This window comes from Aspergillus karnatakaensis (genome assembly GCF_047715665.1).
Source record: "Aspergillus karnatakaensis strain CBS 102800 unplaced genomic scaffold BJY04scaffold_44, whole genome shotgun sequence".
Taxonomy (NCBI): Eukaryota; Fungi; Ascomycota; class Eurotiomycetes; order Eurotiales; family Aspergillaceae; genus Aspergillus; species Aspergillus karnatakaensis.
The window spans coordinates 215,031-228,778 of record NW_027395756.1 but is presented as its reverse complement, the minus strand read 5'-3'; the positions used below and the strand labels follow the sequence as shown (position 1 = coordinate 228,778).

Below are 13,748 nucleotides of genomic sequence, written 5' to 3'. Positions count from 1 at the left end.
CCTAAACTACCCTCAAATTCGATGTAAAAAGGCGGACCCTTGATGCGCGATGGAAAGGGCGCGGTTCTTTGAAAGATCGAAATCCTACAAACTTGAAGCTATCCCCAAGTCAGGATAAGGCATTTTGTCGCTATTTAGACTTCCTAGAAGCTAATTTAATAACGCCATCGCCCCAAATAGCTAAGGACGCTGCCAATTCAATTCTTAAAGAGGCCTATACAGGTACCGGTGATGCCCCAAAAGTCGGCCCTCAGTGGTTTAACCGGTAGCTCGATAGGTACCCCCAGTACTATAAACGTCGCGGAAGAGCTATAGAACTTGATCGCAAGCGGGCTGAGGATCGTGAAGACATACAGGCATGGTTTAAGAAGTTGAATGATACTATCGCCAGCTTCCCCCCCGAGGATATATGGAATTTCGATGAAACTGGCTTCCAAATTGGCGTTGCCAGGGATTAATAGATAGTGACTCGCGATATGGATCCTAATAAGCCTCACGTCGGCCTCTCCACTAATTGTGAATATATTAGCGTTATTAAGGCCGTGAATGCAGCTGGCTGGTGTGCTCCGCCAACTATTTTAATAGGATCCTAATGTATCTTATTGGGATGGTTTGACGTCGGCACGGTGGACGGAGAGTACTATATAGGGTACTCCGATAGTGGCTACATGACGGATACACTCGCTTTTACGTGGATATAGAAATTCTGGCGTGATACATACAAGCGACGGCGAGGCACGAAAAGTCTCCTCATCTGCGACGGCTACGGATCTTATATGACGTTTGAATTCGTACAGTTCTGTGAGCAACACGGCATTATTATATTCTTCTTGCCTCCGCATACAAGCCATTTCCTATAGCCGCTCGATGTTGGAGTTTTTCACGCCTACAAGCAGTATTATTCTAACGCCGTGGCGGCGGCAACGTACTCCGGCTGCTCAAAGTTTACGAAAGTTGAATTTCTCCATGCCCTAGGGGAAATTCGTACTAAAACTCTTAAGAAAATAACTATAAGGCATGGCTTCAAGCTAACTGGGATATATCTATTCAAGCCTTCAGTCGTTCTAGATGCACTACCTGCTCCGCCGGCGCCGACAACGCCCTCTACAGTACGAAGCTACTATATTAAATCGGCAGGCAGTACACCAAAAACTGCAGAAAAATTCCAATTAATGAGGGATAAAATGGTGCATCTAAAGGACTTTGACTACGGCCACTTTATGGATTATTTAGATCAGATGGCGAAGGGCGCCGTGGAATTGGCTTCGTACGCTAAGGCGCTTGAGGATTAAGTTGCTAAGTACACTGAGGCCCACAGAACTCGCGCTGAGCGAGCGACGGCTTCTAAACGACGTGTACAGATGGGCGGCATCATCTCCAGTCGGGATGTCGAAAAAATAAAGAAAATCGACAAAAAAATCGATGAGGAGAAGGAAGAAATGAGAATGAGGGCAAAGTACAAGCGTTCGATCGCTGGACTTGCGGATGAGTGCATTCGACGGGGAATTATCGTAAAGAAACAACGATTAAGTCGTAAGAAAGCGACGAATCAGAGCTCTTGATTCCATATATTTATAGCTTGATATCTTCAAAATTTGTTGAGATATTGTCATTTGAATAGCTTCATCTAAACAAGTTGGCCGGGTGGCCGCTCTGGCCGGCTGGCTGGTGGGGTCGCACTAAGGTGCGACTCCGTAGGATTCCGTAGGGGTCGGTTATATTGTAAGATAATAGAGGTTTTTTCCCCTGTGGGGCAAACACGGACAGTATGCATTTTACGGCCGTAGGTCGTAAAATCATGGTAGTTCTGATCCCAGGCCTCGGGCTATACTTATTCTGACCCCTATATCGCCATAAAATCATGCATAATCATATATGATTATGTATAATTCGACTTTGGCTTACTTAAACCCACGCATATTAGCGGAGCGCGAGCGAAGCGTAGTACGAAGGGCGACATAGTACGAAGGGCGACATAGTACGAAGGGCGACATAGTACGAAGGGCGACATAGTACGAAGGGCGACATAGTACGAAGGGTGACATAATACGAAGGGCGATATAAAGAGCAATATAGTATGAAAGGTAATATAGTATAAAGGGTAACATAAAAGGCGACATAAAAAGGTGATATAGTACAAAAGGCAATATAGTATAGATAGATACAGTGTATTTAAACCAGGAACCTTCCAAAACTACTCTTTAAAATTAAATAGCTACTCCTTCCTATTGTGGTAGGCGGTTGTACTTCTCCAGCCGAGCGGAGCGAGGCACATCAGCTTGTAATAATAATAATAATGGAAATCCAGCGGAACTTAGCCCCTTCCTGCGATTTCATCCAGGACTCTCTTCCGGCATTATGGACGACCACTCCTCAATCTCAGCCGCTGCACAAACACAAGTGTGTGGCTACTCGCTGTACAGCCTCTTTGCGAATCTGCCAGTGCCCTATGCTGAAGAATGAGGGCCAGATCACTACAAGGCTGACGTTAACTCATAGTGGGCAGCCTCGTCATTCGATCCCTGGCTGGCCCGTGGGCCCTCCAAGGCTCGAGCAGTGCCAGAGGTATGAGAGGCGTTCGCGACGAAGTACTTTGGCTCACAAAAGACCAAAGTCTCACTGCCACGATTTTCAGCCTTGTGATATCACCGCAAGCTTCAACGATCAAGCTTCTCCAGCCTTGGTGAAGAATCACTCCATCGAGAAAACCAGTGGAACGACGAAGGCAGAATATGATGGAATACGACCCTTGGCAAGCCCGCGCCTCCCTCGTATCAACCAGATCTGGGAACTCACCACGATCACAGCCTTGAGAGTGGAGCAGAAGCTCGAATACGAGGTATCAGATGTGGAAAAGCGTCTCATTCGTGACTGAGCCCCATGGCGCCAAGCCTCCGCTGTTCTTCAGTCCCTAAATACGAGTTGCCGAATCGGGAATCTCGTGTTCGCTACCAGGTGACATCCTCTCTACAACTGTCACGCAGTCATGGCTTCAAGAGAAAGACGCAAGATAAATAGCACTGGAGCTTTCCTCGGGATAACCTTCAAGAAATCACTCTGCAGCAAGCTACGCTATCAGCAAATCTATCTTCTACGGTGCCTATACTCATTACCCTTTCGACCATCACTTGAAACAGAATACAACCACCACTACGATGCTTGACAAGAGAGACCCGTACCGTATGGCCTTTACTACCTTCTGATCTTATATTGATTGCTAATATCTACCAGAGGAAGGGAGCATCTGGTACTATGCCCCTAACAAACCAGTTGCCATCCTCTTTGCCATACTCTTTGCGGCGTCCGGACTCTGGCACGGCTACCAAACCCAGTGAGCCAATTCAAACTGTCACGTATGGAGCGACCGCGACTAATAGTCTTTTAGCAAATATAAATCTTGGACGGTAACAGGATTACTCCCGTGGTCTGCCCTGCTTTTTACGATCGGCTTTATCCTTCGGATTGTCGCCGCTTTTGGCGAGTGGGATAACGTTCCCCTCTACATCGCGAGCACCGTTTTTCTTCTGGCTGGACCGTAAGTTTGTTCCCTTATAATGGGACTAAGAGCATACTAATTCCACCCAGTCCGGTCTATGAGGGTGCCAACTTTCTGATCCTCGGTCGTATCCTCTACTACATTCCTTACCTCTCGCCTATACACCCTGGTCGTGTTTTCTCGACCTTTATTGGAAGTCTTTTCTTCGTCGAGGTGTTGACGGCGAACGGGGCGGCTTTACTTGCGAACACAGAGGCAACACAGAGCCGTCGGGATATTGGAGACGCCTTACTCAAGTCTGCTTTGATCTTGCAACTGGCGCTGATGGTCGGATTCGTATCTCTGACCGCCACATTTCACAGAAGATGCGCTCGGGCTGGGGTTCTCAACAAGAAGCTCTGCCATGTCCTCACCGTCCTGTACTGCAGTTGTGCGTTCATTACTATTCGCACAATTTTCCGCACCGTTGAATACTTTAGTGCGGCTGCAGAGCATACCTGGAACAATCCCGATGATGTCCACTACATCCTCAGGGAAGAGTGGGTTTTCTATCTATTCGAGGTCGCCATCATGTACGCCAACACCACGATGCTCAACATTAATCACCCGATGCGATGCCTGCCTCGCTCAAACAAGATCTATCTCTCGAGGGATGGCAAGACCGAGATTGAGGGCCCTGGCTTTCAAGACCCTCGTCCTTGGTACATTACCTTTATTGATCCCTTTGACCTTGGCAATTTGCTCTTCAACAAGGGCAAGCAACGCAAATACTGGGAGGTCGATGAGACGGAGGGCGGCAGTGAGCTGAAGAACGAAGGCGGAGTTCTTTCATCCAGCTCCAACGTCTAGTTATTGGAATGCTTTCCTTTGTCTATAGATAGCGTTGCATATTCTTGCCTGTTTTGACCCCGTTTTCATCCTGCCACTTCTTTAGCTATCAGTTTACTCGACTAGGCATATACTCCTTACCTTCCTCAGCGAATAATACAGTTTGAATCACGCGCAAAGCGTTCAATCCAGAAATAGTCTACATCGGTTGTAGTTCGGGGACCTACTGCGGAGTATACATTGGCGAGGCGGAGACCGAGAGCTGCGGGCTGCGGGCTGCGGAGGACAGGACACTTTTCCTCTCGACAAGTCAACAACTCCCTTTCGCCGTCGCGCGTTCAACCACAACCCTTCAGGGGCTTTTACCATCTTAATTGTCTTTTGATCTAACATAATCAATATCTCTGGTTAATCTAAATCTTCTAAAGTATTTCCAAATTACTTCCGCGACTCCTCCCTTGATCCCATCCCCAACTCCTACAGCACTATCATGTTGTCCTTCCTCGGATCGAGCTTGTCGAATACCCGACAGACAATAGCGCAAGTGCTGAACTTTGCGCTTGTTCTCTCCTCAGCATTCATGCTGTGGAAGGGTCTGTCTGTTGTCACAGCGTCGTCATCCCCAATCGTCGTCGGTACGTGACAAGCTGGCCTCTAATTCACGAAGCTAGAAAGCTAACGAAATTATAGTCCTCTCAGGATCTATGGAACCGGCGTTCCAACGAGGCGACCTTCTCTTCCTATGGAACCGCAGCCCCCGCGCTGAAATCGGCGAGATCGTGGTCTACAACGTAAAGGGCAAGGATATCCCCATTGTGCATCGTGTTGTGCGGACGTTCCCTGAGGTCCAGGGCAAGAGAGAGAAGACTGTTAAGGAAGTTCCGGAGTATGTACCCTTGCATTGACTCCAACTTCTTTCGACAAGATAGGTTGCTTGCCTGTGTGCTCTAGCTAATCGGCGACGTATAGGTCCTCACCGATTCCTCCGAACATGCTCCTAACAAAGGGCGACAACAACATTGCAGACGATACGGAGCTCTACGCACGCGGGCAAGATTTCTTGCATCGCGAAGAGGATATCGTGGGGAGTGTGAGAGGATACATGCCCATGGTTGGATATGTAACAATCATGCTGAGTGAGTACCCGTGGCTGAAGAACGTGCTACTGGGTATAATGGGGTTGATGGTTATTATGCAGAGGGAGCAGTAGCATATCTTACGCAGAGACAGCAGGAGGCTACATGAATACCAAAATACGGCGTACTCCGATCCTACATAAGTATGTGACTATGATGACTCATGCTTGGGTTTGAGTTTGTGGCAAACTTCTAGAGAACACTGCTTTCAGAAAGAACATTATAAATATTGTAGATGGGGTCTCAATTGACTGAGCATTAAGAAAGGCAACCTCCCGTACTCCAGAAACAAACTGGTCTGGAACCCAAAGGCTGACGTCGAGCCCCTTTCTTCGCCCCGCCTAACCCACCCCGCCAACTGCGCGAATCTAAGCTACAGCCTATTTGCCTACATATTTCGCACCCTAAATTGTGTGATCTTACCTCAAGGGCCTCTATTCCTGGAGATCATCTCTAAATCGCAAGAATGGGCAGCCAAAAACGCATAGCAAAGGTACATACCTTTCCATGCAGCTACAGCTACAGCTACAGCTACCCCTCCAGCCCCCCAAGACACGCGATAACTAACAAACACCACCAGGAACTCGCCGAGCTCACAGAGTCGCCTCCCGAGGGAATCTCCGTTTCCCTCGCCGACGAGTCCAACCTCTATGAATGGAGGATCCTCATGGACGGCCCTGAGGGGTCACCTTACCACGTACGCTTGCCCCTATATCCCTCTCCCCCATCAAGGCCCTCCAACTAACGCCCTCTCCTATAAACTAGAAAGGAAAATTCACCCTAAAACTCACTCTCCCCACCGAATACCCCTTCAAGCCGCCGACCGTCTCGTTCGTCACGAAAATCTACCACCCGAACGTCACGAATGACGACAAGGGCTCTATGTGCTTGGGTATGCTGAAGGCGGACGAATGGAAGCCGAGCTCGAAACTTGTGGCGGTGTTGCAGTTTGCGAGGTCGCTGTTGGAGGAGCCGATGCCGGATGATGCGGTTGAGGGGAGGATTGCGGAGCAGTATCGTGATGATCGGAAGAGGTATGAGGAGGTCGCGAGGGAGTGGACGAGGAAGTATGCTGGGGAGAGCTCATGAGAGGGCTCAAGAGGGGAATCGCAGCGGGAGAGAGATAGGTACGGGGGAAGCGAAGGATGCTTGATGCGGACGCTGGACGCTGCGTTGAGCTTGGGAAGGAGAGAGGTGGGAAGACAATATAGGCAAAAGTGACAAGAATGGGAGATTAGAAATAGGACTGGACTGGTCATTCTTGCATACATAAGGATTTAGGGAGTTTTCGGCTATCATGGCTTGCTTGCCTACATATTCTTTACTGCTACTCCATGCTCCTGCTACCTCCCTATCGTGTTGTCTACCCTCTTGCATACTCGGGACGTGGCAATGGCGATATCGTTGGCATTCATGCTCTGCATTACCTCAGATGACGCTCATCTCTGACACTCTAGTCCTTCGTCTTCCAATCCGACTAACACGCTTGGCTAGGCACGGAGTAGATGAACATTCCATACTCTTGCAAAAGACGTACTCCATTTCGGTCCTTGAGAATCGCCACATTCCACCCCCATTCCACAATTATCATAACAAAAGTACCCTCTAATTAGCATCGACAAAGGCCATACTACGGTAGTATTTACTATTCATAGACACCCTATCCTCGATATCATGGGTATGTAGGGATGATGTAGCAGAATAGACCATATTTTATCTCCATCCACTCCGTCTATGTACCTTCTCAACAGACAAACTACACCAAACGGCCGATTCGCCTTACACAGTCTCTCAAGAAGCAGTCAACATTCAATATGCACTACACACCACTGACCCTATCCCTCTTGGGAACCTTGGCACTCACACTCACACCAACCTTCGCAGATAAAGAGGCCGACCTTGGGTATATGAAATGCGCTGTACGTCCAAATCCAACCCTCCTTTTCGATCTGCCACTAGTTCAGTATCCCTGTGGCTGACCCTGATTTACAGTCCGCGGTCGTCCAAACAACCTCCTTCCCCGCCTGCACATCCACTTACAAACTCGATTGCTACTGCGAAGCACAAGCGCAAATCCAGAAACAAGCGCATATCGACGAGAACGGAAACACGAACTTGAATCTCGAGAACATCGGAACAGCAAGAGTCCAGCTCTCCCCTGAAGTTGAGGCGTTCTGTGTTGAGAATGGTGTTCGTATGTTTATCCTTCTCATGCCTGGCTTACTTAGCTTGCCCTTAGGAGCTGGAGACGAGTGAGAGACACTGTAAGCTGACAGATGTCTCACTAATAGCAAAAGATGAAATAGCTCGGTACCTCTGTGACGATGATGCAGTCCCTGTCTCGCCTCGACGGGGGAGTACGCCTATGGTGAAATTCGGAGGGACAGCTGCTTACCGTCAAAGTTATACTGAGACCTACGAGGAGGGCCCTAGGGAAGATGAGAAGGAGGAAGAGGGTTGTGATGACGATGAAAGCGGGACAGCTACCTCCAAACGCGCGGTTCTACCTGAGAACACTCGTCTTCTAATTCCGGAAAATGAAGAGACCGCAACTTCAGATCGAGATACAAAGACAGAGGTAGAGACACATCCAAACCCCGAGATTCAAGAAACAAACGAGGACAACGACAAAGATGACAGGGGTGAGCGCATCGCGACCGCAAACGCAGTCTACCAGGTCGTTACAGTCACGGAGACAAAGACGGAATGCTCTTGCGCAACACCCGCTCCGTCTGCTAAGGTTGAGTCTAATGAGTCCGATAAAGATCTTTTACCTGGGACGGCTGTCTCGGCGCCCGAAACTGTGGCTACTGCTACCGAAACAGAGACCGATATTGAGACTTCGGCGTCAGCTTCTGTACGCGTTGCATCATCGTCTGTTGTTACGGCTGGGGTTGTACCTACGGCAGTCGATGCGGAGCATGCTTTCAACGATGATAACCATGAGGCGGATGTGAAGGATGAGGAAGAGGTTGATGACCCGATCCTGTTTGAAGGCTGCGCTATAAGCCATATGGTTTCCCGAGGTGTGATTGTAGGTGTTCTGGGAGTTGTTGCTGGTGTTGCTATGCTGTGATGAAGATACTATAGTATCTGGTAACGAGGCCAGACATTTGATCTGATCTTGTTCATTAACTGATTAGCTTGATTAAATATGTATTACTAGAAGTCAACAGTCCAGAAACGGAGAGTTATAGCCCAATGCCTGGGCCTGAAACCAAAAGCCTCTAGGCATGGATAGCCTGCTGCACTCGAGGATACAGGTGAACCATCCGCTGATACAGATCCGGATGCTGGCTCATAAGAACCTGCGGATCCCACGCCATGGCTGCGAAGATAGTTTCGATGCCACTGCTCACCGGAGTCATCAAAATCTGGCAGATCTGCAGCCCAATAACAAACGAAAATGCCATAATGACAGCCGTGTAGTCGCCGTCCGAGTTGTAGCTCGGATGCGTGAACTGAAGGTACAAGTAGGCCAGCAACGCGCAGACATACGAGACAAACACCGAGCCCATACTGATGACAGGTCCGATAAGACAATCTGTGACAAGCGCGTCGATGCCGCGGTCTTTCATCATTGTCCAAGTATCCTTCGCTGCGGGAATGTAGGCTTTTCCGTATAGAGCAATGTGACAGAAGGCGTAACGGTTGAAGAAAGTCACCAACCAGTCAAGGAGGGAAATGAAGCATCCTAGCACCCAGAACATTATACTGCCAAGAAGGTTGCCTTCGGCCGCTTCATTGCGTTGAGCGGCCGAGCAGAGTTGTCGGAGGAAATTTATGATAGCGATGATGAGACTGCCAAAACTGATGCTGCCGAAGGAGTAGGTCGTTGCACGTTTGAAAGCACCACGAGTTGCGTGTGCTGGCATGCCCTGAGGAGAGTTGCTGAAAAAGTACCAAGACCCGTAGACGCCGGCAATGGTGGTGTGAACGGTGTTCTTGATCCACTCGCTAAACCAGTACATGGCGAATGTAACGTAGACGACCAGACCGATCACTCGGGCTCTGCTGCAGCCGCCATCAGCGCATGAGGGATTGGTGGTCCCGCTTCCCGGTTCGAAGGCTACGTAGATTGCGACCAAAGTGACCGAGAACCAGGCTGCAAATGCAACTGAAACAAGTCCTCCAATTGCACTGACGATGAACATGTGTCCGTTCCGGCGTGAAACATCCATTGCGGTCTGCAGCATAAAAGCTGTGAACGGAATGCGAGGAATCCAGCTGATGAAGCAAATAATGGCGAAGACCCCAAAGAGGAGAAAAACAATTCCACCACCATACTGCTTCCTGGCAATGTAGTAGATTCCTGTCGCGAGAGCAAACACGATGTTCAGGATGCCTGTTGCCCAGATAAAGAACTTCGGAAAATGACGCGCTGCCAGAAAATATCCCCAGGAGAACGCGAGAGCCACGCAGAGTACGAATATAAACAGGACGAGAGTGTTGGTATCAAGAGAAACGCTGTTCGCAGAGTCGTAAATCCCATCGCCATTGAATCCTTTGTACTTCGAGTACCGATAGATCGACAATCCAGAGACCGCAACGTAACCGAGGAACACAGCGATCAGCTGCCATGGTTAGTGCGGAGTTCTCGGGTAAAAGAAGAGATAAATACCAAAAGACCAGCCCAGATATCGTTGTATTTAGGTCTTTCAACCTTGAAGGCATCGTCGAAGCCGTAAACCGCCTGGTTGTAGGTAGGGGGCGGTCCCTGGGGAGGCTTCGGTTCGGGACCTCTGCTGTCTCCATTGTTCTGGTATCCATGGTAGCCGTCGGTCTGGGCAGGATTATAGCCATTCCCATTGTTGTAGCCAAGCTGCTGAAAGCTCTGGTCAGTGTTGTAGTAGCTCGCAGCCTGTCCGCTCATGGTGGTGGTGGTGGTGGTGGTGTGCAGAAGGGAGAAAGGGAAGGCAGGGGCAGGGGGAGAAGACAACAGGGGTCGAACATAAGTTCACAGCCAGAGCACTAACTTTGAAGGAAAAGTTTGGTACAGAATTAGGCAGCAAGCGTCATGGTGATGCGACGATTCGATCTCATGAACAATCCTAGGAAGAAAGCTCCACTCAGCCCTATCAAAGATCGACAACCTTCGGTTTCATTGGGTGTGAATCAGGATCTATGTACATAGCGCCAAAGTAAATGCTACCATAGTCTAACGCTTTTGGTCCGCTAAAGGGGAATCAATGTCGAATATATCTACATGAAAATCATCGGGACTCGTCTGGCCCCACATGTTCTCCAAAGTCGCTGTCGCCAGCGTAAATTAGAAATTAAGTCGTAGACAGGCGTGAGGGGAAACTGCGTCACCGGAACGCATGGTTCCTCATCTGACGCCAGGAATCTGCAAATGTGCGTTCCAGCCCGGGAATCGGCGTCCGAGATCTCGTCGGCCATTCGTCGGTGGCAGCATGGAGCTGGCCTTTGCTCATCGCGAGCGATCGCCGCAGTTTGTCCTGTCGCACCGCTTGCCGTCGAGCTGCCCTCAATTCTTCAATACGAGTCTGTCCGACACGATTACGTCGTATGAAACTTCCGTCGAGAAGGGTGTTGGCGTCCATCAATCGTTTTGGCACGGTTTGTACCACCTGAAAGACTTCCATCGGATCAGAAACGGCCATGATTTCCTTTTCGCAGGCTTTAAAGATCGCCATGGAAACACGAAAGAAGGTTTTTGAGCCTTCGTAAAAGAAGACATCCCAAACACGCAACGTCGTTTCGAGGGGTAAAGTTCCAATAAATACCGACATGAGCCAATTTGTCAAGCCAAGTGTAATGTCGGGCAATCGCGAATGTACAGACAGTGGGGCAGCCCTGGACTTGCCTCCAGAGCCTGCAATCTTGTTGTAAACATTCGGCAGCGACTCTTTCAAAAGAACCATGAGTATCCAAAGATCTATATTGGCACCCTCGAGACTGATCTCGTGAGTACTTGGCAGATAGACGGAAGTGATAATGTGCAGCATCCAAAAGGCCTTCTCTTCAGGGAGGAATAATAGAAATAAGCCAGTGATGAAGTTTAATGATTGGGTGTAGCCGATTTCAGGACTATGCAAGGAAAATGCGTAAAGGACTCTCCGCAGCGACCGAATCATTTCGGTCTCCACGATCACAGACGACTGGCCTTGACTGCTGGCTTCAGAGGCAATCTGATCGGCTGTTTCAGGCTTGAAGTGCACGTTATCAGGAAAGGTCCGGTGCAAATCACGCTCGATATGCTCCTTGTCGTCATTACTAGGTGATTCCATGGCTTGTTGAACAAGCTGATCGTACAATCCAGGTTTGCGATTGAGATGTTCATAACCTCCAGCATACCAAAACCACGCGGCACCTCGGAGCTCGGGGGGAATACCTTTCCGTATGAATCGCTTAACTTTCGAAGTCCTAGGAGGGAAAGTAGTTGGGTTGGTAGATGGTAGCCCATGTTCGTGAAGAAGTTCGGCCCATTTCACTCTCCGATTTGCGGCAAAGTCGGCGTATGAAGTGCTCCAGCCCTCGTACTGCTGTATCGTGATATACGAAGTTGCTTTCCTAAAACCATAGCAGTCTCGAGTCTCGGTAGCAATGGATAAGGGTGGCGGTACAACACCGCCGAGCATGACTTTTGTTTCGGTGACCCGAGGCGTCGGAGGGGGCTGGGCCGGCGAAGGTGGCTCAAGTCGCTTATCGAGAGGCTCTCCAATTGAATGACCTAGTGGAACATCTATCGGAGCGTCTAGAGGGCCGTCTATAGGCTCGTCTAAAGAATTGTGGTCGGAGGGCACATCTCCCAGAAATTGCTTGTCGAGCAGGTTCTGGTCTTGTGGGACGAGCTGTAACGAACTTGTGGCTGATCCCTGCCCCGCAGGTGTGTCTGAAGGAGCGTGCTGTCCGTCATACGAAGTTCTGTCCGAGAGCCCGTCTCGATGATCATGCTGATATGGCAGGTCATGCTCTGAAGTGTTCAACCATGATAGTGCTGGTGCGGTTGGGACATCGCGTATAGGACCCAAGTCTGGTGAGGAATCAGGCGAATTGTGGCCGTCTAGGACGAGTTCCGCTGGCGGCTGTGGGTCAAATGTCTTCAGCTTGCCGTCGTCGAGGATATCCGGCGATGCTGGCTCTTCCGTCACATCGCTAAACCCATCCAAATACATGGAAATAGCGTCCTCCACGCTCATGCCTTCGTCTTTGTCATACCCGTCGGGAGTATCAGGAGACAAGTCGGTGATGGAGCTACTTTTCGTCAAGACGCTACTTCGCTCAGTACCACTAGCCTGCTCGATGCTTGAGCGCGAAGTCATAGTAGAGTTCACACTAGAGCGGAGTGCATCCTCGCCGTATGGGTCGGCCGGGTAATTGTTGAAGGGACCGCGAGGCAATGCAAGGCCATGAGGGTTGGAGTTTTGTGCGAGATATGGTTTAGAGCGTTTTGGCTTGAGTTTCGTCGTGGTTATAGAAAGTGGTAGGTCTGTCTGATTTGTTGGTGGTGCATGACGGGGTACCCGTTCGTAGTCTCGTTCTGAGGGTCGTCGCGTGCGGTCGTGCGGAGGTCCGGGTGCGGATGTGACCGATGGCTTGTAGTAGGTTGGGCGGGGCATGAAGGAGCCATCGTCAGGGTATAATCGAGGTGAAAGAGGTGAAGCGGAGCGTGAGGCGGAATCGTGCCGAGGGGGATGGGGATATGCATGGGGTTTCCTCGGAGATTGGGGATGCGGAGAAGGAGCTGCGCGGTAGTGGGAGTGTGGGGGGCGAAGGCCATCGGCAGTGGAAGGTCGAGGGTAAACAGGATTGATTCTTAGGGGGTCGAGACGTGGAGGGTTAGGGATTCTGCGACGACTGGGGAGATCATGGTCGCCCATCGGACCCTGAGGCGGGTATCGAAGGGCTCCATTTTCCGTGACCATTGCCACGACCGGATAAGACGCAATTCGCGCTGGACATTTGTTGGCGAGGGGGTCTCTTATGATTGTAGAAGGACTGGAGAAAGAAAATGTGAAGAAGATGAGACGAGACTGGCTGTCTGGTGGAGTGCGCTCTAGTCGCGGTGTTGAGTAAACGAGCGTCGGGAAAACTGGGCCAGGGATGAACGAGAGTCGGGAGGCCGGCGCGAGAGTTGGGTTCAATCCATGAACGAGCAAGCAAGCAAGCAATAAGATCACAATCCTACCAGAGGGTGCAGATGAGACTCCATCGTCAGTCCGAAGAGTAAAAGAAAAAGAAGAGGAAGAGCGAGAAGACGAGCGTGGGAGAGCCAGAGAGTTAAAGTGGGAGCAGCAAAAAGGGGAAAATCAACAACTCCATCC

General features: G+C 49.9%; 6 protein-coding genes across 6 annotated transcripts; 4 read left to right on the top strand and 2 right to left on the bottom strand.

Annotated features, from left to right (window-relative positions):
• The first annotated feature begins 2,248 nt into the window (after nt 1-2,248).
• BJY04DRAFT_109451 (uncharacterized protein) lies at nt 2,249-3,015 on the top strand. Its single transcript, XM_073708107.1, has one exon. The coding sequence runs from the start codon at nt 2,297-2,299 to the stop codon at nt 2,873-2,875; it is 579 nt and encodes a 192-aa protein (XP_073568494.1). The 5' UTR covers nt 2,249-2,296; the 3' UTR covers nt 2,876-3,015.
• Nucleotides 2,922-4,498, top strand: BJY04DRAFT_109449 (putative RTA1 domain protein). The gene is made up of 4 exons (XM_073708106.1): nt 2,922-3,180; nt 3,232-3,331; nt 3,386-3,535; nt 3,586-4,498. The coding sequence occupies exons 1-4, from the start codon at nt 3,156-3,158 to the stop codon at nt 4,343-4,345; spliced, it is 1,035 nt and encodes a 344-aa protein (XP_073568493.1). The 5' UTR covers nt 2,922-3,155; the 3' UTR covers nt 4,346-4,498.
• A 316-nt stretch (nt 4,499-4,814) lies between these two features.
• On the top strand, nt 4,815-6,549 carry BJY04DRAFT_209159 (ubiquitin-conjugating enzyme/RWD-like protein; the record flags this gene model as incomplete). Its single annotated transcript, XM_073714085.1, has 5 exons — nt 4,815-4,959; nt 5,015-5,210; nt 5,294-5,444; nt 6,041-6,157; nt 6,226-6,549. The coding sequence occupies 5 exons, from the start codon at nt 4,815-4,817 to the stop codon at nt 6,547-6,549; spliced, it is 933 nt and encodes a 310-aa protein (XP_073568492.1).
• A 725-nt stretch (nt 6,550-7,274) lies between these two features.
• Nucleotides 7,275-8,536, top strand: BJY04DRAFT_220957 (extracellular serine rich protein; the record flags this gene model as incomplete). The annotated part of the gene is made up of 3 exons (XM_073717007.1): nt 7,275-7,379; nt 7,453-7,654; nt 7,752-8,536. The coding sequence occupies 3 exons, from the start codon at nt 7,275-7,277 to the stop codon at nt 8,534-8,536; spliced, it is 1,092 nt and encodes a 363-aa protein (XP_073568491.1).
• A 75-nt stretch (nt 8,537-8,611) lies between these two features.
• BJY04DRAFT_109428 (choline transporter-like family protein) lies at nt 8,612-10,597 on the bottom strand. Its single transcript, XM_073708105.1, has 2 exons — nt 10,082-10,597; nt 8,612-10,034 (listed from the first exon to the last, which is right to left on the bottom strand). Exons 1-2 carry the CDS (start codon nt 10,331-10,333, stop codon nt 8,688-8,690), a joined length of 1,599 nt encoding a protein of 532 aa, XP_073568490.1. The 5' UTR covers nt 10,334-10,597; the 3' UTR covers nt 8,612-8,687.
• Nucleotides 10,574-13,661, bottom strand: BJY04DRAFT_195384 (putative GTPase activating protein (Gyp3)). Its single transcript, XM_073712206.1, has one exon. It carries the CDS (start codon nt 13,347-13,349, stop codon nt 10,770-10,772), a length of 2,580 nt encoding a protein of 859 aa, XP_073568489.1. The 5' UTR covers nt 13,350-13,661; the 3' UTR covers nt 10,574-10,769.
• Nucleotides 13,662-13,748: the final 87 nt, after the last annotated feature.

What these genes read in the sequence shown, in the direction of transcription:
- BJY04DRAFT_109449 (XM_073708106.1), top strand. Translation starts at nt 3,156, where the DNA reads ATGCTTGACAAGAGAGACCCGTACC. An exon ending in TGACAAGAGAGACCCGTACC is followed by an intron (nt 3,181 to 3,231) that starts GTATGGCCTTTA and finishes AATATCTACCAG; the next exon opens with AGGAAGGGAGCATCTGGTAC. An exon ending in GTTTTTCTTCTGGCTGGACC is followed by an intron (nt 3,536 to 3,585) that starts GTAAGTTTGTTC and finishes AATTCCACCCAG; the next exon opens with TCCGGTCTATGAGGGTGCCA.
- BJY04DRAFT_109451 (XM_073708107.1), top strand. Translation starts at nt 2,297, where the DNA reads ATGGAAATCCAGCGGAACTTAGCCCCTTCCTGCGATTTCATCCAGGAC.
- BJY04DRAFT_109428 (XM_073708105.1), bottom strand. Translation starts at nt 10,333, where the DNA reads ATGAGCGGACAGGCTGCGAGCTACTACAACACTGACCAGAGCTTTCAG. An exon ending in ATATCTGGGCTGGTCTTTTG is followed by an intron (nt 10,035 to 10,081) that starts GTATTTATCTCT and finishes TAACCATGGCAG; the next exon opens with CTGATCGCTGTGTTCCTCGG.
- BJY04DRAFT_195384 (XM_073712206.1), bottom strand. Translation starts at nt 13,349, where the DNA reads ATGGTCACGGAAAATGGAGCCCTTCGATACCCGCCTCAGGGTCCGATG.